Source organism: Sturnus vulgaris, chromosome 14 (genome assembly GCF_052056855.1).
Source record: "Sturnus vulgaris isolate bStuVul1 chromosome 14, bStuVul1.hap1, whole genome shotgun sequence".
NCBI lineage: Eukaryota > Metazoa > Chordata > Aves > Passeriformes > Sturnidae > Sturnus > Sturnus vulgaris.
Genome location: NC_142256.1, coordinates 9,794,926 through 9,820,492, shown reverse-complemented (window position 1 = coordinate 9,820,492; position 25,567 = coordinate 9,794,926). Strand labels below are relative to the sequence as shown.

The 25,567-nt window shown below is 44.9% G+C and overlaps 2 protein-coding genes across 2 annotated transcripts in view; one reads left to right on the top strand and one right to left on the bottom strand.

Moving 5' to 3' along the window:
• Nucleotides 1-64: 64 nt before the first annotated feature.
• LOC106859143 (transmembrane protein 182-like) lies at nt 65-15,896 on the top strand. Its single transcript, XM_014886188.2, has 5 exons — nt 65-639; nt 3,140-3,257; nt 5,166-5,264; nt 7,775-7,912; nt 14,672-15,896. The coding sequence occupies exons 1-5, from the start codon at nt 487-489 to the stop codon at nt 14,899-14,901; spliced, it is 738 nt and encodes a 245-aa protein (XP_014741674.1). The 5' UTR covers nt 65-486; the 3' UTR covers nt 14,902-15,896.
• Nucleotides 2,740-25,567, bottom strand: part of LOC148222144 (uncharacterized) — an 82,274-nt gene continuing 59,446 nt past the window's right edge. The window contains exons 3-7 of the mRNA XM_088173480.1: nt 21,887-22,025; nt 20,412-20,447; nt 18,428-18,573; nt 17,282-17,414; nt 2,740-14,861 (exon numbers count right to left, since the gene is read on the bottom strand). Of these exons, the coding sequence (XP_088029606.1) occupies nt 17,289-17,414; nt 18,428-18,573; nt 20,412-20,447; nt 21,887-22,025 (447 nt within the window). The 3' untranslated portion in view covers nt 2,740-14,861; nt 17,282-17,288. The remainder of the gene's footprint in view (nt 14,862-17,281; nt 17,415-18,427; nt 18,574-20,411; nt 20,448-21,886; nt 22,026-25,567) is intronic.

Genomic DNA, 25,567 nt, shown 5'->3' with positions numbered 1-25,567 from the left:
CCTGGGGTTATTTTCTGTAAAAGCCACATCAGAGTTTTGCTCAGAGGAAGAAGGAGACGCGAATTCCAGCAGTGCCATTTGTGGGGACACAGTGAGAGGTGTCACCACCGTGGCTGAGGACACCAGGGGCTCCACGGTGTGGGGAAGACCTTTGAGTCCACCTCGGGGAAGGATTGGAATAACTCCCTGCTGTTCTGGGAATTCTGCATTTGTGACCCAGAGCCGTGTGTCCCCATGGATGGCTTGTGCTCTGCCTCAATAACTGCTTGTCACGACCCTTAATGCCACAGCTGCTCACTCACACCAGGTCATCTGCTTTTAATAGTCCTACTCCACCACCCACTGAAACTCACACCAGCCAGGGGATCATTATCCACATCCAAAAATAGCATTTCTCTGGCCCCGCTCTCCCAGAGCCCCGGGAAACTTGGGGGTTTTTCCTGCTTTTCTGATTCCCAGTTGTGCTGGTTTCGCCCCTGCTGCCCCATGAAGGCTGGAGCAGCCTCCCTGGCAGCTGGCATCCTCGGGGGCACCGGGGTGCTGCTCTTCCTCATCGCCTTTGGGACGGATTATTGGCTTCTGGCCACGGACACCTGCGGGGTCTTCGAGCATGGGAACAGCACTCTGAGCACCGGGGGGGTGAGCTCTGAAATCTTGTGCTTTCAAAGAACTTACCTAAATCATTTCAGATCTAAAATTTTGAAATCTGTGATAATATTAATGCTCAGTGAAAGTGACCTGTTAATGCAAAACGTCAGCCTGAGGTAAAACTTTCAGTTCTTTAAAATCCAACTCAGCTTTTCCATAATATTGAGCATTTTGACTGGAGTAAATTGTGTCTAGGAAACATTAAGACGGCACCTCTGTAATCTGGCAGATATGAACATTAGAGAATGAAAGGCAAAAATGTAAGAGCTTTAGTTGTTGACAGCATTTCCCTCTAAAGACAAAAGATATCTCCTGATATTTGCCATTAAAAGATTTCTCCCTGTGTAGTTTCTTCATTTAAAACTAGTTCATGTTTAAAAGTGTGGGGCTTGGCAATCACTTCCATCTGAAGCAATACAGCTGCAGCACAGACACCAAACAAAAGTGAACATCAGACACAGAGCAGACAGGTTCCTGTCCATCCATTCAGTGGCCTGCATTTCCTCAAAGTAAGATTTCTATAGGATTTTAGTTAGCAGGAAATGTAATTTTCAAGGGACAGCTTGCTCTTTTAATGCTAAGGGCTGGTGTTGCTCGTTTATGGATCCCTCAAGTTGGATTTTCTCTGCACTTGCTGTTGTCTAACTCTTCAATGAAATAACAACCAGATCAGTTCCTCGAGCCACCCACTCCCCCGAAATGTTTTTGTGCCAATCAATGTGTGGTTTCCATTACTAAATGACAGGAAGATCCTTGTTGTGTGCAGACTTTTTGTTACTTCAAAGTTCAATCCAATTAGGTTTGATTTTTTTTTTTTTTCCTGGTGCGGTGAGTCACCCTGGCTAAGCATCATGATGCCAGCAAGAAATATTTTTCCTTCATTTCAGAATCCCATAATCAAATGTAGGGCACTGTTTGCTTGAGTCATGGTTCCATATGACTTTCCCAACCAAAAAAAAAAAAAAAATATGATGGAAAAAATGCCTGGAGAGGTGAAACAGAAGACAGGGTCTTTAGTTTCAAGCAGCTCAGTAAAGCCTGGGGATGGCAGAGACAGAGAAGTGCCACTTGTTTTTTGTGCACTTGGGAAGTGACAGTGTTAATTGTTTCATGTTTTAGTTGTTTTTGAAAGTGGAGAGAGCAGAGATGATGCACTGCACGACACGAATAAGCATCTCAAACATTTCAGAGATGCTCTTGGCCAAGTGTTGGGGAGCCTGATGTTGAGGCAGTGACTTCAAAAGCACCAGGCAGAAATAGGAACTGCTCTTACTCTTCCCTCTGAGCTAGTTTATTTCTATTTTAAACACTGTTTCTATTATTTCTATTTCTGTTACTGGTTGTGGATAACAGGTTCTGTTTCTGCCTTCTCTGCCCCTTCTTAAACTGTCAAATCCTGTCCCTTACAGATAAGGATGGGCTGAGTATCTGGCAAACTCGGTGAAATGTGCTGTGGATGCACCAAGTCACAGCCACCAGCTGAGGAGGTTTCAGGGCTGAATGTTCCTCTTGTCATTGTCAGGATTTTATCCTGGAAGTGAAAGGAGGATCAGGTCAGAGCTCAGGAAGCTGCTATAACGTGATGCATAAAAACATCGAGTGAGGGAAGCAGAAAATCTCTGGGGAGAGCTCAGAGCCCCTCCCAGGAGAGCTGGAGAGGGATTGGGGACAAGGGACAAAGGCTTCCCTATTCCAGAGGGATACTGGAGAGAAATTCTTCCCTGTGAGGCCCTGGCACAGGGTGTCCAGAGAGGCTGTGGCTGCCCCATGATCCCTGGAAGTGTCCAAGGCCAGGTTGGACAGGGCTTGGAGCAACCTGGGCTAGTGGAAGGTGTCTCTGCCCATGGCACTGGATGGGCTTTAAGGTCTCTTCCCACCCAAACCTATTAACCTGTGACAGGATAAATACCTCTAGCACCTCCCTGCTGACTCCCATCTCCTTTGGTTCACAGGGCAGATTCCTCTATGGACATTCCCCATCCATCATAAAACTTAATTTTGTCAGAGTCCTGTCTCCTTTACCAAACTGTGTGTGAAGAAGATAAAATTTTTAAGATAATTTTAATAATAAGATAGCAGGAAATAAGATAATAAGGTTTTGAGATAATTTTAATAAATCCTTTGGTAAATCTTCCATGAATGAATTTTGCAATGTAGTCCCTTCAGGAAAGACCAAAATCTTGTGCTTGCATGTCTCTTCTGGGGGATGGAGGAAAGTGTTCGAGAAGTAGAAAACATCCAGAAGGCCCAGCTGCCTGAAATTCCCATCCAGCTCTGGCCAGCAGGGTTTGAGGTGGTGAATGGTTTGTGCAGGTCTGCAGGACAGTTTGTTATCAGAACTGTGACATGGCAGAAAACCAAGGACAGCAGCTCCTCCGTGTTCCCCAAAACCCTCCAAAACTGACTCAAAAAGCAACGGAAAAGAAAAAATTAAATCAATGTCTAAGCAAAGCATACACTCTTGGTACCATGATCTTTCATTGCTCCCCAGGCTGGAACTCCGACAGAGGCTGGGAAGGAGATGCTCACGTTCCACCACGAGGGTTTCTTCTGGAGGTGCTGGTTCTTTGGGGAGGGCCACCCCGAGTCCATCTGGACCTTCTGGTACAGTGAGTACAATCCAGCACTCTGTGTCCACAGCCTTCCCTCACAGCTGAATGGCAAACAAACAGAAAGTGCTCCCCTCCTGGGGATGCTAAGACAGTTTTTATTTCATTCTTGTTGTTCTCATCTTCTGTCAAAAGCAAACCTGGCTCACTCTTTTTGTGCCCTTTCTGTGCTCATGATTTGATTTGGGTTTTGCTCTCAGAGAGCTTTTCACAGAAATGTGGCCACCTCTTGAGGCCATTTAATTTTTCACCTATAAAATTATGTGAAGTGGGGGCTTCCATCACCCTTCCTTCCTCCCCTCCCTCCCAACACCTCTTGATGTTTGTGTCCAGCAAAGTTCTGTAAACATGATCCCGTGCCCTTCCTGGCATTGCTCTTCTGTCCCTGTTTTCTGCCTTCCAGGTGCTCAGCATTCCCAGATCCCACTGCTTTCAGCACGTTCATGGTGTCCCTGGGTGCTCAGGACACCATGGAAAGCCATTTTATTTTCAGATCTCACCATTTTGTACTTTTTAAGATCATTGAAATTACACTTGAGAACAAACAGAGAGGGATGCAAAATCCTTTATTTTTTGGAAAGCATATTCACTCTTCAAAAACAAATTGAAGGAAAGGGTGTCACCTGTTCTGTGACACTGCTTGGTGGCCTTGGTGCAGTGAAGGGTTGGCCAAGTGAACCAGCAGGAATTCCTGCTGGTGCTCCCAGCAGGAATAGGGAAATATTGAGACCACACCAGGCACAACCCCTACAATTCCACAATAGGATTTGGGATAAAACCCCCCCAGATTTTAAATAAGTTCTGCAAAGGCTTTGAACACCACAAAAAATCCTTGGCCCTGTGCCCTTGATGGAAGATGCTCCTGTGGCTGAGGAGCAGCACAATCACCTCGAGGCCACTTCCCTGCAAATAATGCAGGTTCCCACACTGAATTTACTCTGCAGTGATTAAAATTTCAAATGACTTCGCTGTCCCCCAGCCCCTGACCTGTTTCCTGTAAAATCTTGCAGGAATTCTTCCTGCCACAATTCAACTGAACAATGGGAGGTTTTTCACACGGGAAATTTGTGATAATAAAGGACAGGCTTGAGACAGGGAGTTTGCTACTAAATTACATTATATGGAAATACATAATATAATTTTACCTGAAGTAAAATGAGTCACTCTGATAACTGGCAAATTTTTTGCTACTTCTTTAGGTATTTATTATAATAGGATTGATCATGGCAAATTAATTTGCTGCTCTTGTGGATGTAATAATTAATTCAATAGGTATTCCATAGTCAATTTAGCATGAACTAATGTCCACCTATTATAAAGTGCTCCTTTGAGCTGGGGAACATATTTAAATAAGTGGCCAACCATTAATTAATTCATTTAACATTCATTCTATTACTGTTAATCATGATAAGCCTCAGTGGTATTAATATTGATGGGCCACTTCCATTCTAATTGTGCTTTTCCTCCTCACCAGCTGGAGGTCTTGGAAGTACCTTGTTCTGGTACCCAAATATTTTGACCCTTCCAGGTGGTCAGGCACATTCTCTGGAGAAAAACAGCAATGAGAATATTGACACTGACTTCAGTTGTTCCATCTTTCATGATTTTTGTGCACCTCACACTCAGGTTATGAAGATGACAAGGTGTGCAAGAAGCAGTCTCAGATCCTCTGATCTCTCCCCTCTTTCATAGTTCTTATTTTTAATTTTAATTTTAATTTTAATTTTTATTTTTATTTATTTTTTTATTTTTTTATTTTTCTCTCTAACCCAGATTGATTATCTTTTTTTCCTCCCCAGACTTCTGAGGGTTTTGCACAACAGCACATCACCATCTCAGTACTGTAACTAACTGTAACAGGAAAAAGCAAACAGGGGTTTAATTCTTCTTTTTCTTCATCTTCTCCAGCCAGCCAAGCACACCCCAAGTTCTGCATGCATGGCTACCTCTTCCCCATGCCCATTGCTGTGGGACCTTTCCCCCATCCCTCCTATGACACCACTGCAGGTGAGTTTCTTTCCTTCTCCCCCAGCAGCTCCTTTCCCAAGGGATCAGGCAGGGATTTGGGATGTGTGTGAGCACTGTGGTTCTCCTGTTGTAAATTCACACGGCCAAGCCAGGCCCAGAGCTTTGGAGAGCTCCTTCACATCCTTGGTTGGCTGCCCCAGGCACTTATTGAGGGGTTATTTTGTCTCCTTTCTGCTGGGATGGGCTGTGCTCCCTCCCAATGGGTGCTCAGGAGGATAAATCCATTCTCTCCCATCTCCCCTCCCATTGGGAAGAGCTGGAGCCAGACAACCCAAACCCAGCCCAAGAATCTGGTTTCCTGGGATAAATCAGGTGCTGATCTGTTGCAAGACAAAATAAACAAACACTGGAAAATTGGTTAAAGACCAAATTGTTAGAAAATCCACCTAAGTGACTGGCTTATTTTTAAAGCACTGAACACTAAGCAGTTGGAGAGCTCCCTTTCAACTGGGTCTCTTTTTATTTATGTTTCTCTATATTTTCCGAGTTCTTTAATGAATCAGCTGCTGTTAGGAATTTTAATTTGCGAAATTGGTGGCAGCAGTTAGAATTAATTCAATGATCTTTTTTGAAATGAATTGATTTCTTTAAATAGTGTGCATCAGTCTGCCTTGCCTCCAGGGATGCAGGGGCAGACGTTCTGCACAAACAAACATCTTGACCTTTTCCTTAGCCTTTAGTAGTACCTTTTTTTTTTTTTTTTTTTTTTTTTTTTTTAAGTTTTTATTTTATTATTTTTTTTCCTACGAAAAATTAATTAAAAATAAAAATATTGCCAGTAGGAGCATGTGAGGGAGGGAAGCTCGTTTCTTTGGCTGTGCTGTGCAGAATTCCTGCCCGGGGAATGCTCCGTGGTGTCAGATGGATACGAGGGACCTGTGGAGGGAGGAGGAGGAGGAGGATGTGCAGCAAACACCCGGGATAAATAAGCAGTGGGATTGTTTCTGCTTGGGAGAGACGGGCACAGCGTCCAGGATCTGGATGATCCCGCTGATAAACACATGCACTATTTTTTCCGTGCTAAATAAAGGGCGCTGGTGGCATCTGTCCCTGCCTGTCAGCCCGGGCTGTGGAGCCCTCCCCAGCTGCCTCCCAGATGTGTCCCCTGGGACACTCCCGGCACCACTCGATATTCCCAGAGGTTCTTTTCCAACCCTCGTGGTTCTGTCAAGGTGCTGGGGAGGGGGGGCTGCACAGGCTCTGCCTGTCCCCATCACCTCTGGGGACATGGGGGTGGCTCAGCCTCCACAATTTGGGCACGGGGAGCACCGGGCTCCTCCTCCTCTGCCCCAATCCTCTGCAAAACCCTCTTGGGAGCAGCCACTTCTGTGGTTAACTCCCTTTTCTTCCCGACCAGCCCATCCTCATTTGCAGCCGCTGACAAAACAGGAGGCTGTCCAAGGAGAGGGGTCCTGCAGCTATTACCTGCTCCAGAGATAATTCTGCCTTATCTGCATCCTCTTAGGCTCCCTGAGAGAAACGGGTGACGGGAGGTTAAACATGAAAATGAATTCTGTGGTTTTGGAGAGTTCAAGATACTTATCTCTCCCTAAGTGGCTCTCCTGACAAAATGGTTTCAAATGAGGAAAACGCATCTTCTCTGTATCATTTTTCTTTCAAGTGTGAATCATTTCAGCACTACCCACTTGCTCATGCTCAGCTTAAATTGAACTGGAGCTTCTGGAAAATGAGTGGCAGGGCGAGATGTGGTGGTCCAAGGGATGGGATAAATCAGGGGATGGGGAGCAGAGGGTCTCTGCTGGAAGACCTCTACCTTTGGATGAGGCTTATGGCAGTGTCTGCAAGACACTTGGCTACTGGGAGGCTTAAATTAGTGGGCTACATCCCATCCTGCTCCATCTGCTGGGATGTGATGGACCAAGCTTGCTCAGCTCTGCCTGGGGTGAAGTATGAAGTCACAGCCAAGCCCCCAAATTCCTTGGAGGGAGAGGCAGCTGCTCCCCTGCCCCGTCCCCTTTCCCAGAGTCAAACAAGGCCATTAATGGGGGACCTCATGAGCTCCTGTTTTCCCTGCAGTCCTGCTACCAAACACTGCTTTTATTTTAAACCAGGAGCCTGGCACCTTCCCGAAGTGTTAATTAAAGTGGAACAAAGCTGTGGTCTGAATCCACCTCTCCAAATTTTGCTTTCCTTTCTTGCCAAGCTTTTCCAACCTCCTCCAGCACAGCCAAGAGCCGTGTCCTTTCCTCCCACCCCTTTTTTTTTTGTGTGCTTCCCTGGCAAACCTTCCCAACCCTTTGGCCTCATTCCAGTGCCATTCTGTAGGGCATGACATTCCCCCTGAACCCGTGGCTGTTCCAGGTGCCCTGGCAAAGCTGGAGCCTCAGCTCTGCCTGGCACAGCAGCATCACAAGTTGTTTTTCCTCTTGCTAAAGCAGGAGTTAAACATGGCATCGTTAAGAAAAAGATTTCTGAGGTTGAAGAAAGCCTCTCTCCCTCTCCTGTCACTGTCTTTGCTCCTGTTGCAGTGTACAGAGGATTTTGGACAGCATTCATCCTGCTGGCCGTGGCTGCTGGGCTCGTGGGGGGATTCCTGCTGGTGTGTGGGGTCCCCTTCTCCAGCCCCCACTCCTACAAAGTTGGGGGAGGATTCCTGCTGCTCTCAGGTGAGGGGACACGGCTGGGGCAGGGTGGCTCTGGAATGAGGACAGGTGGGGCTGAAGTTCTGCCACAGGAGATGGGGCTCTGGTGTAAATTATTCCCCACTGGAATTAAACCCCTGGGAGCTCTGAGCAGCCTGGTCCAGTGGAAGATGTCCCTTTAAGGCCCCAAACCATTCTGGGATTCTGGGATTCTGGGATTCTGGGATTCTGGGATTCTGGGATTCTGTGCTCAGCCAGGCTTTAGCAAGATAGTCCTTAGTCCTAGCAAGGCTGAGATTTTTGAAAATCACTTTGTTTTTACTATTCCTCTATGCAACCCTTTTATTTCAGTAAAGCCTGCAGGTGTGTTAAGCCTGAGTAGCATCAGCCCAGCTCAGTTCCCCAAAGTCAGGCTTTGCATTTGGGCTGCTCCTGCCTCTGCTGTTAGCTTTGATAGAGCTGGAAACCCACGGAGTGATGAAAGGCAAACCTGATGATCCAAAATGGGAGGGCTGGCTTAAGGAGACCTGAAAAGATGAAACGATGGCACTGCAGGAAAATGAATTAAAAATAGGCATTTATTCATTTTTCCCACTGCTGTTACCAATGATTCCACTGAATTATCACTTGGGCTTTTTCCTTTTCTGTATTTGAGAGGAATAACTGGCTTCAGTAGTAGAAATACTTGATTTATACCAGTGACTCAAACTCAGAAAAAAGCTCTTTTATGACTCAAGCAGCCACAGGCTGGAGCTCAGTTGAGCTGCGCCAAGTGAAGAACTTTGTAATGGAATCAGGCCTTTCTCTGAAAAACCACTGCTTAATTGCAGATCCTTCACCACCTCCTGCTTCATCATATCTGGCATAAATTACACAAGACGCTGTCTTTGTTCTCAGTTTATGGTTTAAGTGAGCCCAAATTTGGGGGGGCTGCAAACATTAGTGATAATATTTAACAAGAAAGGTCCTGACATTGACCCATGGCCACATGTACACAAGTTTTAAGTTCCTCCAAGGGTGGTCATTCTACCCCTGCCCTGGGCAGCCTGTGACAGAGATGGACAATGCTTTCCATGAAGAAATTCCTGCTGGTGTCCAGCCTGAGCCCACCCTGGCCCAGCCTGAGGCTGTTCCCTCTCCTCTGTCCCTGTTCCCTGGGACCCCCCTGGCTGTCCCCTCCTGTCAGGGAGTTGTGCAGAGCCACAAGGTCCCCCCTGATCCCCCTTTTCTCCAGGCTGAGCCCCTTCCCAGCTCCCTCAGCCCCTCCTGGTTCTCCAGCCCTTTCCCAGCTCTGTTCCCTTCCCTGGACTCGCTCCAGCCCCTCCTTGTCCCTCTTGTCCTGAGGGTCCCAGAGCTGCCCCCAGCACTGGGGGTGTCCCTGCCCTCCCTCATCCCCCTGGACACCATTCCCGATCCAAGCCAGGTGCCTTTGGCTCCTTGCTCACCTGGGCACCCCCGGGCTCATGTCCAGCTGCTGGCACCAGCACTCCCTGGGCCTTCTCCACAAACAGATTCCCAGCCATGCTACCCCAGACCTGTAGTTTTCCATGGGGTTGTTGTGATCCCAGAATGGATAATAACCCAAGGGATGTACCAGGGCAGGAAGCTTTCCCTTCCCATCTGTAGTCCAGGCTCCCAGGAGGCAGCAGATGTCCCTGAGGAGTGTGTCCAGCCTGCACATTGGGCAGAAATAGCACAGAAAAGGATGCCGAGTAATACTCAACTGTCTTCTTTTTTTTTTTTTTTTCTTCTTTTCTCATTTTTCTTTTCTCATTGTTTTTCCACTTTATTTGACTATTCCTTGATTAAAAGGCTGGGGCTTCGAATGTGACACTTTTTAGAAGAGCTGATTATGCATCACATAAACCTCTTGGCATTAGACAAAGATGCTGCTGTTAAAATTGAAGTTTGTATTAATGCAGCTTCAATCTGAACAGCAATCATTGTTATTAACAGTCATTCGAGGGAACGAGTTCATCTGGAAGACACTTCCTACTATATTTTCCATTCAAATGATAGCAGAAGGATTCAATGTATTTTCCAGCAAAGTTTCCTTAGTGATCCTTTTATTCGGGGGGTTTTATCCTGATCCCAGACCTCTGGATCCTGCTTGGCCCTGGCTTCTGCATGGATTTGGGTTGCATCCCTCCATGGTTATTTTCTCATTATCTCTTCTAAAAATATTTTGCATAATTGCACTAAGCATTAGGAACAATGGATTTAACACAGCCTCAAGTCCCCAGCCATCCTTTCCCTTCAGAGAGCAGGATGTGCAGGGATGATGCAGGAGAAAGAGCCTCTTGTCTTCTAATCATGGCCTGCAGGTCAGTGTTAATTAACCTCCCCTGCAGAAAGGATCTCTCCTTGAGGAAGTGTGAAAAAGCTGGCAATCTGCAGAGTGGGAATGTGGCCTGGCAGTCGGAATGGGAGATGGAGCACCACGAGTGCAGGATGGAACCCTTCACCAGCAGCTTTGCTCTGCCCACCACCTCCCTGCTTTTGGGAGAAGTCCTGGTTATTCATTGCAAAATGACATCACTTTTTCCACCAAAAGGCTCTAAAGACACGACTGGTGCAAATGCATTCCCAGATATTTATGGATGGCCAGCGTGGCACAGTCCAGAGGAGGGCTGTGTGTCCATCTGTCCTGGGGGAATCCAGTGCTGAAGGGTGAGGATTGTTATGGCTCAGCTGCATCCCTCTGGACTTCCCTCTGAGATGCCTTTTATCTCCTGCACATTCCAGAGGGCAAATCTGGCTGTGCCAGCTCCCATACCCAATGGACTTCTCTGGGAGGTGTTTCTGGGAGCCCTTCCAAAGCATTGGAGCTGTTTCTCTGGATTTCCTCCACTGGGTGACTGGAAAGAGCTGGAGCCCATCTGACATTTGCTGGTGCTGCCTTTGCACATCCACAGCCCCAGCTGAGCAGTTTTCCCTGCCAGCCTTCTCCCAAAAGCACCTGGAATACACGAGCCAAGAGCCAGTGTGCTGCTTTCCCCCCAGCATTTGCCATTTCAAAATGAACTTCAGCACTTCCAAGGGGTGGCAGATCCTGCCTGGTGCCTGATTGTCCCTTTGTTTCAGTAGTCAGAGGTTGGTGAATTGTCATCACAGTGTCACCAAGAGGGTTGGGTGAGCTCTGTGCTGCTGAGACAACTTTGCTCGTGGCCCTTCATTTATTCCTACCTCGTGCTCCTCAGGTTTCTTTTCCTTTGGGCATTTTAGAGACCAAGCTTAGAAGTGCAGCACTGATACAGGTTGCCCAAAGAGGCTGTGGATGCCCCATCCCTGGAACCACGTTGGATAGGCCTTGGAGCAACCTGGGGTGATGGGTCACCTCCCTGCCCATGGTGGGACCAACCTGTTCTTCAGCATGACCCAGCAGCACGGAAAAAAGGGCAGATTTCCCAGCCCCGTGAGTTCAAGTGCTGGATTTTTTTTTTTGCCCAGATTCTGCTTCCCAAATGGAACAGCTCCACTTTGGCAGTCTCAGCTCCCCACGTGCAGTGAAGGCTGGCAGTTATGGAAGGGCAGCTGAAGGTCACCCCTCCATTTCCTCGTTATTAACATCCTTAAGAGGCAACGAGTGAGAGAGAAAAACGAGTCAAAGTTCATTATTCTCCTAATTAGCAGATTACACAAAAGTTCAGTAGCTTCCCCAGAATAAGAGTTAAAGATTGAGTTCACTCACCTGTCCCCACAATTAGCAGCTATAAAGGTGTCACAAGGAAATAAAGTGAGAGAAAGGAAAAGCTCTACTTCAATTTGCCCACACAGAAGATGCAGCTCTGCTGGGAGAGGGGGATGGAGCTCCAGGCTCCCGGATCTGCAGCTCACAAAGGAGACAGATTTAATACCCCACTGCAATTTTCTGGCAATTAGCCCCTCCCCAGAAGATGCCATTGACCTCATCAGCCTGGAGATGGAGTTTCACAGTTAATTTTTCCCAGTACCATCCTAATGAACAGAGGCAAAGGGGGAGAAGGAGGCAAGGAAAGGAAAGGAAAGGGATCACTCGGGGAATTTTCCAGTGGAGAAAGCACAGGGATGCTGAGAGGAGCACGGGGATGAGGTTTGATGAGGTCTCCACGTACCCAAACCCAAACTCTGTGTCTTGGGCGTGGGTGCCAATGCCTGTGTCATGTTTAGGACAGAAAACTACTTTTTTCAGTTTTTTATTTTGCTGCCCAAAGCAGGAAAGAATCTGTGTCTCTACATCCAAAGCTGGCAGAAACAAAGATCATTTTCTGCTGTGTCCAACACTAAAAGCCCCAGAAAGGAGGGGGGAAAGTGAAACCTGTTCAACAGATGAAAAATCCCAAATAAAACAGCATTTCAAAACAAAAATGCCCAACACTTTGGTAATAAGGGAGTGAAACATCCTGATTTTCTCATGATGAAGAGGCTGCTAATGGCTGTGTGCCAAATTTTAGGCAGGTTCAGGTACACTTGGGATTGCTCCAAACGAGCGTTTCTGGCTGAGCAGATTTGGGTGAGCTGCCTTTCTTGAGCTCTCTCCATCCTTTGGCTGCACCTGCCCTTCTGATTTTCTCTCCCCACCGAGGGCATGGTGTAAATCCCAGGGATTCTTCATCACTCAGCTGTAATTATTCCAGGGAAGAAGGCTACTTGCTTCACATATTCTTGTCATTTGCCCAGAGTGTGAAAACGTTCTTAATTTAGATGCCATGGCCATGCCATCACCTCCAGTACCTGTTTAATAATAAATCCTTCCGTGCCAAGACCTGGAGCTTCTCCTGAGGCCAGAGGAGGGACAAATTCCCATTCCTCATCTCTTGCAGAAGTTGGGGATGGTGCCACCCACACATGGGACTTCCCACACCCTCCTCAGCAAGAACTGGAAGGTTTTGATCTGATTACTTCAAAAAATGAGACTTAGGCCGTCTAAATTGTCCTGGGAGAAATCAACAAGGAATTCCTGGTTATTTAAAACAAAATTCCAAAGTACTTTTCCATACCCACGTTCTCTGTCCCACAGGGGCTGCGTTTTCATTTGCGTCTCTTACTGTAGGTATTATAAGTTAATGAAATAGAAATTGATCTTTAAAGGAGCACTTTTCAAGGTTCAGTTGCTATCTAATTAATTTAATTTTAAATTACATCAGTAATAAAGACTTAATTGCCTTCTTATCAATACATTGTATTTTGTAAAGGACATGCGGCTATTTGAACACGCCATCGCTTTCTTATAGTAGAATAATTGGTATTTTAAGCATACAACTATCATGGTAAGTGTAAAATATTTATTTGTGCACTTAATTTCAAGTGGTATCAAAACCTCAATGAACATGCAAATGTTCCAGCAGCTGCTGTTTAACTCCTTGCCTGCCTCTCCAGGAAAAACAAGGACTCCTCCATGTCAGGAAGAATGGCTGGAATATCAGTGTGGGGTGATATAAAGAATATTTGTATGGCTGCACCAATCTCTGATTGATAAGATTGCATCTTTTTAGGGCATGGGAGACAGTTTAGTAAATGTGACAGCTTAGGGTGGGGAACTGCAACTTCTGTCTCATTCCTAGTGGGGACTTTGAAGCCTCTTATCTTCATGTGAGTCTTATTTTTGTCTCTGAGATGTTTTTATAACCATTATAAACAGAATCACAGTAAAACATGGATGTGTTTTCTCTGACTGAAGATTCAGTAACTTCCCTAAGCAGATAAATCAACATCAAGCTTTACACCTTTCCATTCCTTAGCACAGGAGCTGGATTTTGGAGTGTATAAGCTGCCAGGAAGAATAATTAAATACACCACAACTACCTTTGATTTAAAAATGGCAAGGGGAGAAATTAAATCGTGCAGAAGCCACAACACATCCACAGAACTGTGTGGTAACTTGTCAACTAAATTAATTTCGAGCAGTTCACTTCAACCATAAAAATAATATAAGCTGTGATGTATTTCTTTCATATAAGTGTGTGTGTGTATATCTGTGTGTTATACAGCACCATTTAAAAATAGCAGCTTCTACCTGTGAAGTAGCAAAATCAGATGTTTCTGAACTGCTTTCAGACCTGTCATCACACTGTCACTATTTAGCTTTAATAGATGTTGAGTTTAAAATGCACCATAGAAATATGTATTTTTTAATGATACACAGTAAATGAGATTTGGGCCACTCTGATTTTTGTCATCTGCTTCCAGCCTCATGGCATAAGCTGTTTATTATTCGTATTATTCTGGTATTTAGTGGCCCATCTAAGATTAATATCTCATGGCTGTGTGCCTTTCCCACCCCATCCTGTGCTGGCCCTGCAGCTCTGCTGGCTCTGGGGGTGGCAGTGCCAGAATTTTGCCATCAGCATGATTTATCATGGCATTTATCATCTTTGCATTCCTGGTGGGGATTGGCTGTGACACTGCTTGGAAGGGTAGATACAAAAAAGGAAGAAGTAAGTTTTGGTTTCTCCACATTAATATCGGAGAAATTAAAAGTGAAAAAGGTGAAACATGCCACCTTTGAGAGAGGAATGTTGGGAACATCAGCCCTGCTCTGGTGGCTTTTCCATGGCTTTATCCTGCTGCAGCAGAGCCTTCAGAAGTGCTGGTGGTCAAAGCACAAGGTGTCAGAGGTAGGAGCTGACCACTGTGGTGTGGGGCTCTCCCATGGCCTCAGCTCCCACAGGAACCTGCAGAGCAACAATTCTGCAACACAAAGCTTTGATGCAGAGCACGGATGAGCAGCTCTTGTGATCTTCCCTCACCTTTATTCCCGTATTTCCCGCACGGACAGTAACTCAGTTTTGTCTCTCTTCCCAGGAGGTTTGTTTCTCCTGCTGGTGTTTCTCTTTGTGATGTGGAAGGAGTTTGCAGCTGACTTCCAGAAGTACATCCTTCTGGAGAGGAGTGAGAGGTGCCTGGATGATGTCCCTGTGCACGTTTACTACGGCTGGTCCTTCATGTTCGCCGCCGCTGGCGTGCCCCTGGTGCTGCTCTCTGGACTCCTCTTCTTCCTGGTGGGCAGAGACATTATGGATTCCCTGCAGTAAAAGGAACGTGGAGAAGGCTTTGGGAAAATTGGTGATGCTCTTTGTAACGAAACACACCCAAGTTTTGAGGGCTTGATCGTTTTTGTAGCTCTAATTGTCGGGGTAGGTCACACTCACTCTGGTGGGGAGGCAGGGATGGAGCACCGAGCATCCACAGAATCCCAGGAGGGTTTGGGTTGGAAGGGACCTTAAAACCCATCCAGTTCCACCCCCTGCCATGGACAGGGACACCTTCCACTATCCCAGGTTGCTCCAAGCCCCATCCAACCTGTCTTTGGACACTTCCAGGGATGAGGCAGCCACAGCTTCTCTGGGTACCCTCTGCCACCCTCCCCACCCTCACAGCCAGGAATTCCTTCCCAATATCCCATCTATCCCTGCCCTCTGGCAGTGGGATCCATTCCCTGTGTCCTGTCCCTCCATCCCTTGTCCCAAGTCCCTCTCCAGCTCTCCTGGAGCCCCTTTAGGCCCTGGAAGGGGCTCTGAGCTCTCCCTGGCTCCTTCTCCAGGTGAGCACCCCCAGCTCTCCCAGCAGAGCAGAGGTGTCCGACCACTGCCCACCCCAAACCAGTCCCTGAACATCCAGCTCAGCCTTTTTCCACTTTGGAGATATTTCAGCACCTTGGTGGGGTTTGCACTGCTTTTCTCTGCAGCCCAAGGGAAAGCAGCTCTCTGTCAGCACAGCTCCACATCCATATTCAGCAGAGCTGGAGTTTTACAGCATTCCCAGCATCCTGGTTTCTTGTAAAAGGAAATCGAATCTGGCTGCAACGGTGCAAGCTATAATGTCTATTTCTAAAAAGCAATTAAGGATGATTTTTTTTTTCTTAGCATGCTCTAATTGACGTCAAAGGACAACCATTTTAATGGGATGTCGGGAAACATGGGAAACTTTTTTCTTCCTTAAAAGCCCCGATTCTGAAGATACAAATGTACCTGTTTCTAACCTAACTTTCAATAAGTGAATAAACCAATTTCTGTGGCTTGAAACATAACATGAATTAATTAGCATTTCTTTACAGCAATGCTTCACTCTGCATTTAATATTTTCTCTGGATGCAGTTTTGTGGGGATTCCCAACCCAAAAACTGAAAAGTGATCCCAGTTGAGGGAAAAGGAGGGGGGACAATAGCATGATGTTGTGATATCACCTTGGGTTGTGCCTGTGCCCCATCAGTTCTTCAAGTGGCAATTTCTGACTATAAATTTGTTTTGAATAATTTTTGTCATTACTCTGAATTGAATATTTTCCCTGGACACAATCTGGGGAAGTTTCTCTGCCTAAAACCTGAATGATGGTGGGAGCTGGAGGAAGGAGAGTGCACTGGCATTTTTTTTTTGCTTTGTTTTGGTTGGCCCTTCCAGGCAGCTCAGCTGGGACCTTGTACACAGACACCTCACAAGAGTCAGATTCAAAAAGATAAATTATATAACATTTAAATACATCTAAATTCTTGCAATCAGGTGATTGACTGACGTGGCAGTGACCCTACAAAGAGCAATCACCTCCTGATTCTCCACCAAACTATCCGGGCACTGGGGGTGAAATAATTTGTCCTGAATATGCAGAGGTTTGTAGAGACACTTGAGAAATGACAAAGATTTGATCTTGTCGTGTGTTTTTCGGGCTGGAGCGTGGTGCTTTGAAGTAGTTTGTTGGGTCCTCGCTTGCTGAGCTCATTTGCATAAATTTTAAATCAAACTTCTCAAAAATGCGCCGTTCTCGTGGATGTCAGAGTTTGTGCTCGACTCACATCTCCCAAGCTTTATGTCACACTATTGACTCAGTGCAGTTAATTAATAATGGAATGTAAATCTCTGCTAGGAAGCGCTGAAGATTGTTGGCAGTGTAAAAATGTTTGTTAATGCTCTTCCTACAATATTATTCAAGTCTGGCGTTTCTTTCCTTTCGGAGCAAGTTCTAATTATTCTTTTACAAGATTCATGGCATACACAGAGTGAGAAATTGTAATTCCCCCATGTAAAGATTAGTTCTTTCATATGAATAACAGGCTTGGGCTACAGTTCTTAAGCAATATCCACACTGTTTTCCCTTAATAGAACTTTTGTTTGAATAGAATTGGGATGTGCAGGTAAAAATCGTGGTTTTTTTCCCAGTGAATGGATGTTTGATGACATTCCCAAATACACAGAGATTTTAGTGTTTTATTTGGCCAGTCTAAACTGTGTTTTTTTTCCTGATTCTCCTTGGGTTATGCCTGTTCCCCATCAGTTCTTCAAGGGATAATTTCTCACTATAAATTCCCTTTGAATATTTTTTGTCATTTAATTATCTATTCAATGTGGAGATGAACACTTATGGTCACAAAGAATAAAAGTATATAATCCAGGAGCAGAAGAGGTCAAGATTTACAGTCACTTGCCTTTCACTGATCCCATAAAACAATCCAAGCATGCAGAAATGATGATCCCATAAGAGACACCAGGGCAGAAGAATGAGAATGCAGCAAGAAATCCATCAGACTTATTGATATCTGTGAAGCTGAGGATCCCTGAAGTTGTGAATATAGAAGTGAGTTTTATATTATAGAATGAAATATTTATTAACTTTCTCCATCTGTTCTTTAAAAAATTTAGTTTAATGTCATCAAGGCATTTATGGAATACATTTAGCTTAATCATGCATTCATGCCTTAGGGAGTAAAGCATCCCTGGAGACTTGCTCTTTCTGGATCAGCTCTAGAACAAGCAATAGTTTAAAATTCCATCATTCTTTGGGAACAAATCACGTGGCTTTAAGTCCTTCTTGAACAGAGGGCGTTTTATCTTAAATATCTGGTATTGAGCACATCCAGTTGCTGTCTGGTATTGAGCTGTTGGGTAACCTCATCAAATCCCCGGATTTCCCACAGGTTTGGAAAATCTCTCAATATTAGAAATATATCTGACAGTCACAACAATAAGAAATACGAAATTGTAGAGTTGCATAATTAAGCAATTAACTCCTTCATTAAAATTCCATGTTTATTGCCAGCACAGGGCCAAACACATCATTTTGGTGGATTAAAGAGTCCAATTCCTTTGCTCTCAAGTTTCTCGTGGCAAGTATAACTCAAGCAGACAGAAATTTGCTGTGAGAGTCATCATTTCCGTAGGAGAAATTTCAAAAAAAGGAACTCATGGGCTCAGTGGTAGAGCTGGAAATTGCAGAAACCACGGTTGCTTTCATCTGTTGAATGTGAAGTTTGATGAAAGGATATTATAGAGTAGTGACAAGGACCTAATTCTGATCCAAGTTTTGTCATTATAAATCATGAGTAATTCCGAAGGCTGCAGCAGACCCTTATCACTGCTAAACATCTGTAAGTCAGATCAGAACCGGGACTAATAAATACATTCAAAATGCATAATTAAAACAGTGATTTCACATCACTCTGATGAATTTTAGTCAAGGATTTCTTCAAGGATGCTTTTCTCACATTAGCATTTGATGTTAGTAAGCAATGAATAATTCCATTTTTTCTTTCCAACATCTGGGACACTTCCTGCTTTATTTGCTACTTACTGAGCACTCTGCAGGAAATATTAATGAATCCTGGGTGTTGAAACAGGGGCCCTGTGGATTGTGCTCAGGAGGCAGCCTTATGTAGGAGAGGTGTCTTGAGATGAAGAGTTTGGTTTTGGTGAAAGATGTTGGCAGATTTGCCAAACCTGAGGGAGACACAGGGGTTTGGGGAGGTTACCCAAAAGTCCCTCTAGAAACTTCTTTCATGGACCTCCTCCCTGAGCTCTTCCCTCATACCTTAGAGACAATTAATAATAAAAGTCTTTCCCCTTGGCCAGATCGGCTCTTTTTGCAATGATTCTGAAAGCCAACACCTGAGGATGCCCCAAGGGAAGGTGTTTGGGTCCACCTCAGCCAAGGAGAGATGGCCCAGGGGACCAGCCCATCCTGGGAGCATCACTGCCCTACCCAGCTGCCTCCTCACATCTCCAGGGGAAACAACCTGGAGCTTTTTCTCTTTTTTGGGAAACCGTGAAGTTCTGTGTTTGAAGAGCTCTGCTGGCCCTTCAGAGGAAACCTGAGCTGAGCACCAGGAGAGCTTCCAAAGGAGGAATTAAAATCCTTCTGCCTTAGTGTGAAGTGACTTTGATAGTTCAGCATCCGACCAGGGGGGTGAGAAAACCCTCTGCCATGGAAAACAGGTAAATTGGAACTTGCCCAACTTCATTCCATCTGGGTGTGGAGCAGCCCCTCTGGGATTTATTACAAACCTTTCCACTTTCTCTTCTTTTGTCTAGAAAAATTCATCTCATCTGTCCAAGTCATGTTTTGACTTTGGTTGGACACATTCCTTGGCTCCTGTAACAAAATGTGAGTGTGCAGGACCAGGATCCCCACTGGAGCTGCTCCTCTAAGATCCCTGCATGATCCAGGCATTGCTGGTGACCCCTTGTCCCCAAAGCCTGATGGAAGAGGGAAGTGCTGGGGTGTTCCATCCCTGTGGAAGATGCCCAGGGCTCCTTTCCTGCAGCAGCCCCATCCTGCTGGCTCAGCACCTCCCCAAGTGCCCCTTGTCCCTCAGACAGCACCAGGGGAAGGCTGGGGGGGAGAGGGCACAGATGTGGTGCAGCAAATGAAGGCACAAAGCAAATTAAAATAAATGGGGAGAGGGGAGCAGGCTCCACGGCCGGAGCACGGGGCTCTGCATTAGGGCAGGATTAAACTGGATCAGGCAGAGCCCCCTTTACAAGAGTGCACAGCACCTCAATCCCACAATCAATAAGCTGTACATGCTGCAGCACAAAGAGCTCTTATCTGCAGCACCACTTTGAATTTAGTGAATTTATTTAATCCCTGATGCCTGCAGAGCATCAGTCCTGTCTTCTGGGTTAATTTATTTATTCCGGTGATGTATTTTTAGTCTTTCAAGTCCTTGACATTTGAGAAGCAGACTTTTTTTCTCCCCCCTCGTTTCCTAAAAAACATCTGAATTGGAAAAAAATTATTTACAGAAAAGTATTTTTTTTTCCTAATTCATTCCCCACTTTTCCTTTTGGGAGCCAAGAGAAATACAATATCAATACTAATAACCATAAATGGAATGGATTGGAAAGGCTCCTTTTCCCCCTGCTTGGCAGAGCCTGTTTCTAAATCAATGCTGGACATTCACTGATCTTCTCTCTTCCTTCTCATCTTTTTTTTTTTTCTTTTTTTTTTTTTCCTACAAGCATTCTCTCCTCCTCTTTAGTTTAAAAAACTAAAAATCACCTATTTTTGAGATATAGCCAAGATTCTGTGCTGCATTCAGTTTGAAAATTGTCAGGAGGGCAAGTGATGCTCTTATCTCCTGGAACTTGATATTTCCAGGTGGATCAGATGAACCCTTGGCTCAACCCAAAAGAATCAGTGAGTTAAAGAGTGGGACTGCTGTTAAAAAGAAATACCACAGGAAAAAATAGTCCCATAGGTTTTAAGCTTTTGGTTATGGAAAAGTAGATTGAAGCTTTATAAAATTCAAGATCTTCAAAGAAGGAAAAAGCCTCACCTGGCCTTGGCTGAGCCAAGGATGGCTCCAGGAAAGCTGGAAAAATTAAAAATAAAATTAAATAAAATAAAGTAGCATGAAGGACAATTGTTTGGAAATCAGAGGGTTTATTCTATATTCCTTATCTATTTATTTTCTCTATCCATTACTCAATATTTCCTTGTCTTTGCATTAAGAGAAGCAACAAACACTGAGGAGAAAGAGCCTCTCCTAGAACAGGGACTCTGCAAAAATATATTACATGTCGTCAAAAATAACTCTGCAAAGTCACAGAACGTAATTGTTTTTCCATTTCAGATGGAAGAACTTTTTTCTGGTCTTTTTTTCTATTTAAATGTCAGTCCATGAGAGAAGATACTCAGTCAACCATCAGCACTCAAATAACATTGGCTGAACTTGCTGAATTAAGATTTTAATATTAATTAAACCTCATTTGTTACAAGCTGGAATAATTGCAGTGCGTGGTGAACAAAAGTGTGTGCCTCTTGTTCTGAAAACAGAAGCATCAACTTTTGGGCATTCCTGCCCCCCAAAAAGAAAGGAAATGGAACAATTTAAACAAATCATCCTCAAAATTAGTCCTGCTGGGTGTTGAGGTGGAGATTTTGCATCAGCCCCCCTGAAATACAGGCAGAGGTTTTGCCTCTCGAATCACAAGCAAGGTCATTACACGAGTTCAATAATTAGCTCCAAAATCCAGCCATTAATCAAATTTATTGCAAGGCTCTTGCATCACATCCCCAAAATAAGCTCGGGGGGTTGTACCAGGTGCCCTGTGGGGATGAGCATCCTCAGCCCCTTGCTCCTGTTTTTTTTGGTGGCATTATTTCCTCTAAAGGGAATCCTGGTGCTGGGAGAGTGAATGAATTCTAAAGGCACTAAAAAAAAAAAATATTTTGGTCCCTCTGAAGGTCAGATAATTTCATTTTCAGGATGGTGCTGATGAAGGCTGGAAGCCTCTTAGAGATGTTCTCAAGGTGGTTTTCCCTTCAATTTTGCTCTGCAAGTGAAGATCCCGTCCCTGTTTTCCCACCCGCCTTGTGAAACCCCCGTTATCCGAACCCAAACACAGGCACACACACTTCACACATTAAATATCTGTAAAATAACTGGTGTTCTCTGAGGAGAGACTCTTCCTGTGCCACAAACACTTCAAAGGCTTCAAAGCAGAGGTGCCTGCAGCGAGGGCTGAAGCTGAGAGCACAAGTGCCCGTTTCAGCTGACACCAGAGGTTTCAGGCTCTTAGGGCATAAAGCATTTTTCACTCTGTTTAAATTAATTTAATTGGAAAAAAAAAATTGAAGGAGAAATCACTCAAGACATTTTTGAAGGTGGGTTGCTTTTTTTTTTTGTGTGTGTGCGTGCGTGTGATTTTTTTTTTTAAAGTGGAAAAGGGTGTTTTGAGATTAAACCTGCCTTTAAGTAGATATTTTTTAAATGAAAATATCTTCAGTGTTTAAGGAGGGACTGCAGACCTTGTGTTTGCAGCCATCTTAGAGGGCTGTTTTTGCTTTCTCTTGCTTTGCTGTTTCTCAAAGGATGTTCCAGCTCCAGGGTGAGCAGCAGCTCCAGGCTTTCCTTCTGCTGCCCCTTCTCAGAGTTAATGCATTGGTTCTGCAGGCAAAAAAAAAAAAAAAAAAAGAGACATTTTTAGTATTCCAGAAGCCAAAAGGCTGTGTGCTGGATGGAGGGATTTGCTGTACATCCCAGGCAGGAGATGCAAATCCAGTTTTATGCTGGGAATGCAGCACCCTGTGCCCAGCACCTCCTGCACTCGTGCCCAGGGAAGGGTGACAGGGAGAGAACATTCTGCTTTTATTTTTTTACATTTTTTTTTTCCAAATGAAAATGCCAAAAGAGTGGAAATACCTTGGTTTTGATAGTCATGGCATGGGAATCTTCTTAAATTTTGGAATTTATTTATTTAGCTGCTCACTCAGAGGCAGCCCCTGCACTCTCAATACTTCAGCAAAGCACACACCAGGTTTGGGAGCATCTTCTGGTGCTTGCTGGTGTTTCCAGTTTGTTGCAAGAATGTGAGTGGGGTTTGGATGCTTTGTAGTGGGTCAAAAATCTCTTTAGGATACATGGATGCTCGAGGAGCTGAGGCAGGGCAGAGGATTCCCTGGACTAGCCAAAAGTAGCTCTTAAAAGATAGAGATGGTTTATGCCATCTCATGAATTTAAAATAAAAATGTATCTCATATATATATAAATATATATATATATAAATAAAAATATACATGAATGCATGGATATAGATACATACACACACATATATACATACATATATATATATAAATGTATTGATTTAAATAAAAATACAGTCATTAATACAATGAGAATAATTTAAATGTTGTGGAAATGAGTGTGAGTGCAAGTACCTCCCTGACCCAGTCCAGGGCTGCATTCCATGATATCCAGCAGAGAGAAATGGGGATTTTAGCCCAGCTTTCCTGCTTTTCCCCACCTGCCCAGCCCCACATTCCCTGTGATTCCCCTTTTCAGTCCCAACCCTTGGTTAGGGAAAATCACAGGGGCATCACGGTTGCATTGATTTAATTGATTGAGAGCTCCAGGCTCTGCCCAGAACCTCAGCTCCACTCCCAGGCAGTGCTAATCAGAGCCAAAGATAACAGCAGAAGGAATGAAAAGATTTCTTCCCCAGGACTCCAAAGTGCCTGTGGAAAAGAGGAAATTATGACAATGTGTTTTCTCTCTTGCCCTGGGTTTGCCAGCGGGTGCCCAGCGCAGCCTCCGAGGGTCCCTCTGGATCAGCTTGGCTGCAAGGAGGCTGCTGGAGCTCCAGTAGGAGCAGCCAGGCTGCCGTGGGTTTGGGATTTTATCCACCAGATTTTATTATTTTTTATCCAGCTCTACTGTGGAAAATCACAGCTGGGTCTCCAGCCAAGGCAGTGACTGAAATTAGCAGCAAAGACATAAAACCTCATGGTTTAGGGGACTTTGTTCTTTACTTTAACAAAACTTGAGCGTTTCCCAGTGTGTGATGATGACATTATGCATTACAAATGGATATCCAAGATAAATGGACCCATAAAATTAGGGGAAAGCAGGGCTGCTGCAGCAAGCCTTGATAACACCCTGAATAATTCACCCTCTTGCAGCAGCTCCTCAGCCCAGAGCCACCAACCTCCCCAAAGGGTCCCTGTTTCCACCCCATTAATGAGTGAGGCACAGATGGGGTTTGTGCCTTCTAAAATCAAATCAGAATAAAGAATCTCCTTTTGCTCCCTCCTTGCTGAGGTGTCCTGAGGTGCATTCCGAGTTTGGGCCGAAAATAAATCATTATCTCGGAGCTGCTTAATGCTGCTTCATCTTGGCTTGGGCCAGGAGGGCACAGCCTCAGCTCCACCTTCTGCAGGGGCTGTTCTGGGGTGAGGAAGTACACCAGGAATTTTCAGAGAATACAGAATTCCATTCTGTCGTGGAATCATTTAGGTTGGGAAAACCCTCTGAGGTCTTTGTGACCAACCATCTTCCAGCACTGCCAGGGCCACCACTACCCCATGTCCCCAAAAGCCACATCCACGTGGATTTTGAACCCCTCCAGGGATGGGGACTCCAGTTCCAAAGTCTCTCCCTACATCTTTTAGACACAACCAAAGCAGAGCTGAGAATGGTCAAGGGCAGTTTGGCCATCACTTCTCCAATGGGAATGGAAGGGATGGGGAGCTGCCCTTAGGACAGGGAATTTGGGAGCAGCCTAAATGGAAACAGATTCTGTGCCCTTCTTTACCTGAATGTGCTTCTGCCCTAAATGAAATTCAGGAGTAAAACTCAGAGCAAAAGCTGAATCACGCTCGCTTAATTTAGCAGTGAAATCACAGGCAAGGCACTACAGTACCTGCTGAAGGGTGCAGTGATTTCTAATTATGGATTATGCAGCTAATCAGTACCAATCAACATTTTATGATCTTGACTTAATATTTAATATAATGTTAATTATAATTGCTTTTGCCACAAACTGTGTCAAATCCTAGGCGTGATTTCCCCTCCCGGCGTTCCTTGCAGCGCTGGGTGGGCTCTGGGATGGGGGCTGAGCATCCCTTCCCAAAATCCCACCCAGCAGCACAGACCCACCTCCCTGCTCCCTCTGCCTTGAGTTGTGATGCTAATTAAGTGCTGGTGAGTCTCAGCGTTATTAGAATGGAGTTTTTATCTCACACAAGTACCTTCCAGCTACAAACAGGGGAAGTTCATTTAATTAAAAATAGTTTTAGTGTAAGTTAATGTGAACACAGTTCAATTACTCTGAAATATGTTTAATTTTTATATTCATTTTTGTCTTTCAACGTCTACCAAGAGGCTGCAGAAAAAAAACCCCCAAAAACTCAAACTAACATCAGATAATCCAGATGATGCTTTGAGGCCATTTCCCTGTATTTAGACATGGCCAAAATGTCATTACAAACAGGAGCAGGAATGTGTAACAATGGCAAAGTCACATTCACGGCACCGTTCCTGTGATTGTTTATTGAGCATCCTCAGGGTTTCTGTCCTTAAGTGCCTTTGTGCCTTTTCAAAGTGCTTTTTCCAGCTCTCACCTGATGTCTGTGCATGACAACTCCAAAGTCCTCAGCTCTGCTGTGCACAAACCACCCGGGACCACCTTCACAGGCCTGGCGGTTTTTGATCTAATTTAAACTTTATTTTAAAAAAGAAATCTAAAAAAAGTAAAACCAAAGGAAATCTAGAAAGTTTAAGGATGTAATTACCACTCAGTTAGGCAAATTTTTAATATCCTAAATGCTCTGTGTGAATATCAGCAGGATGCTGCTGGCCCACACACCTCATTTAATTCACCTGCATATTCCCTAAATCCATTTCCAGCTGGAAATGGGATCTGGTCCCCCACCTCATCTTGTCCTGGGGCATGAGCTGGGGTTTCCTCTTGCAATTAAAAATTTATCGACTACTGCTTAAACCCAGGCACGTTTGATGCCTTTTTTGGCTTTCATAGCATTCAGTGGAGCTACAGCCCAGTGTCAGCAGCTGGAGCTGCTGGTTTTGCTCCTCCAGCACTGCCAGGGGCTGCACAGGAAAGTGAAAGAGTCCTGGGAATTAGCAGGAATGGGGACAAAAGGGGACACGAGCACATGAGCTATTTTGGGGCTGCAGCCCCCAAAAATCAGCTG

Excerpts from the sequence above, each read along its gene's own strand:
- LOC106859143 (XM_014886188.2), top strand. The coding sequence starts at position 487 with ATGAAGGCTGGAGCAGCCTCCCTGGCAGCTGGCATCCTCGGGGGCACC. Across the intron at positions 3,258-5,165 it reads CATCTGGACCTTCTGGTACA|CCAGCCAAGCACACCCCAAG; the intron begins GTGAGTACAATC and ends CATCTTCTCCAG. Across the intron at positions 5,265-7,774 it reads CTCCTATGACACCACTGCAG|TGTACAGAGGATTTTGGACA; the intron begins GTGAGTTTCTTT and ends CTCCTGTTGCAG.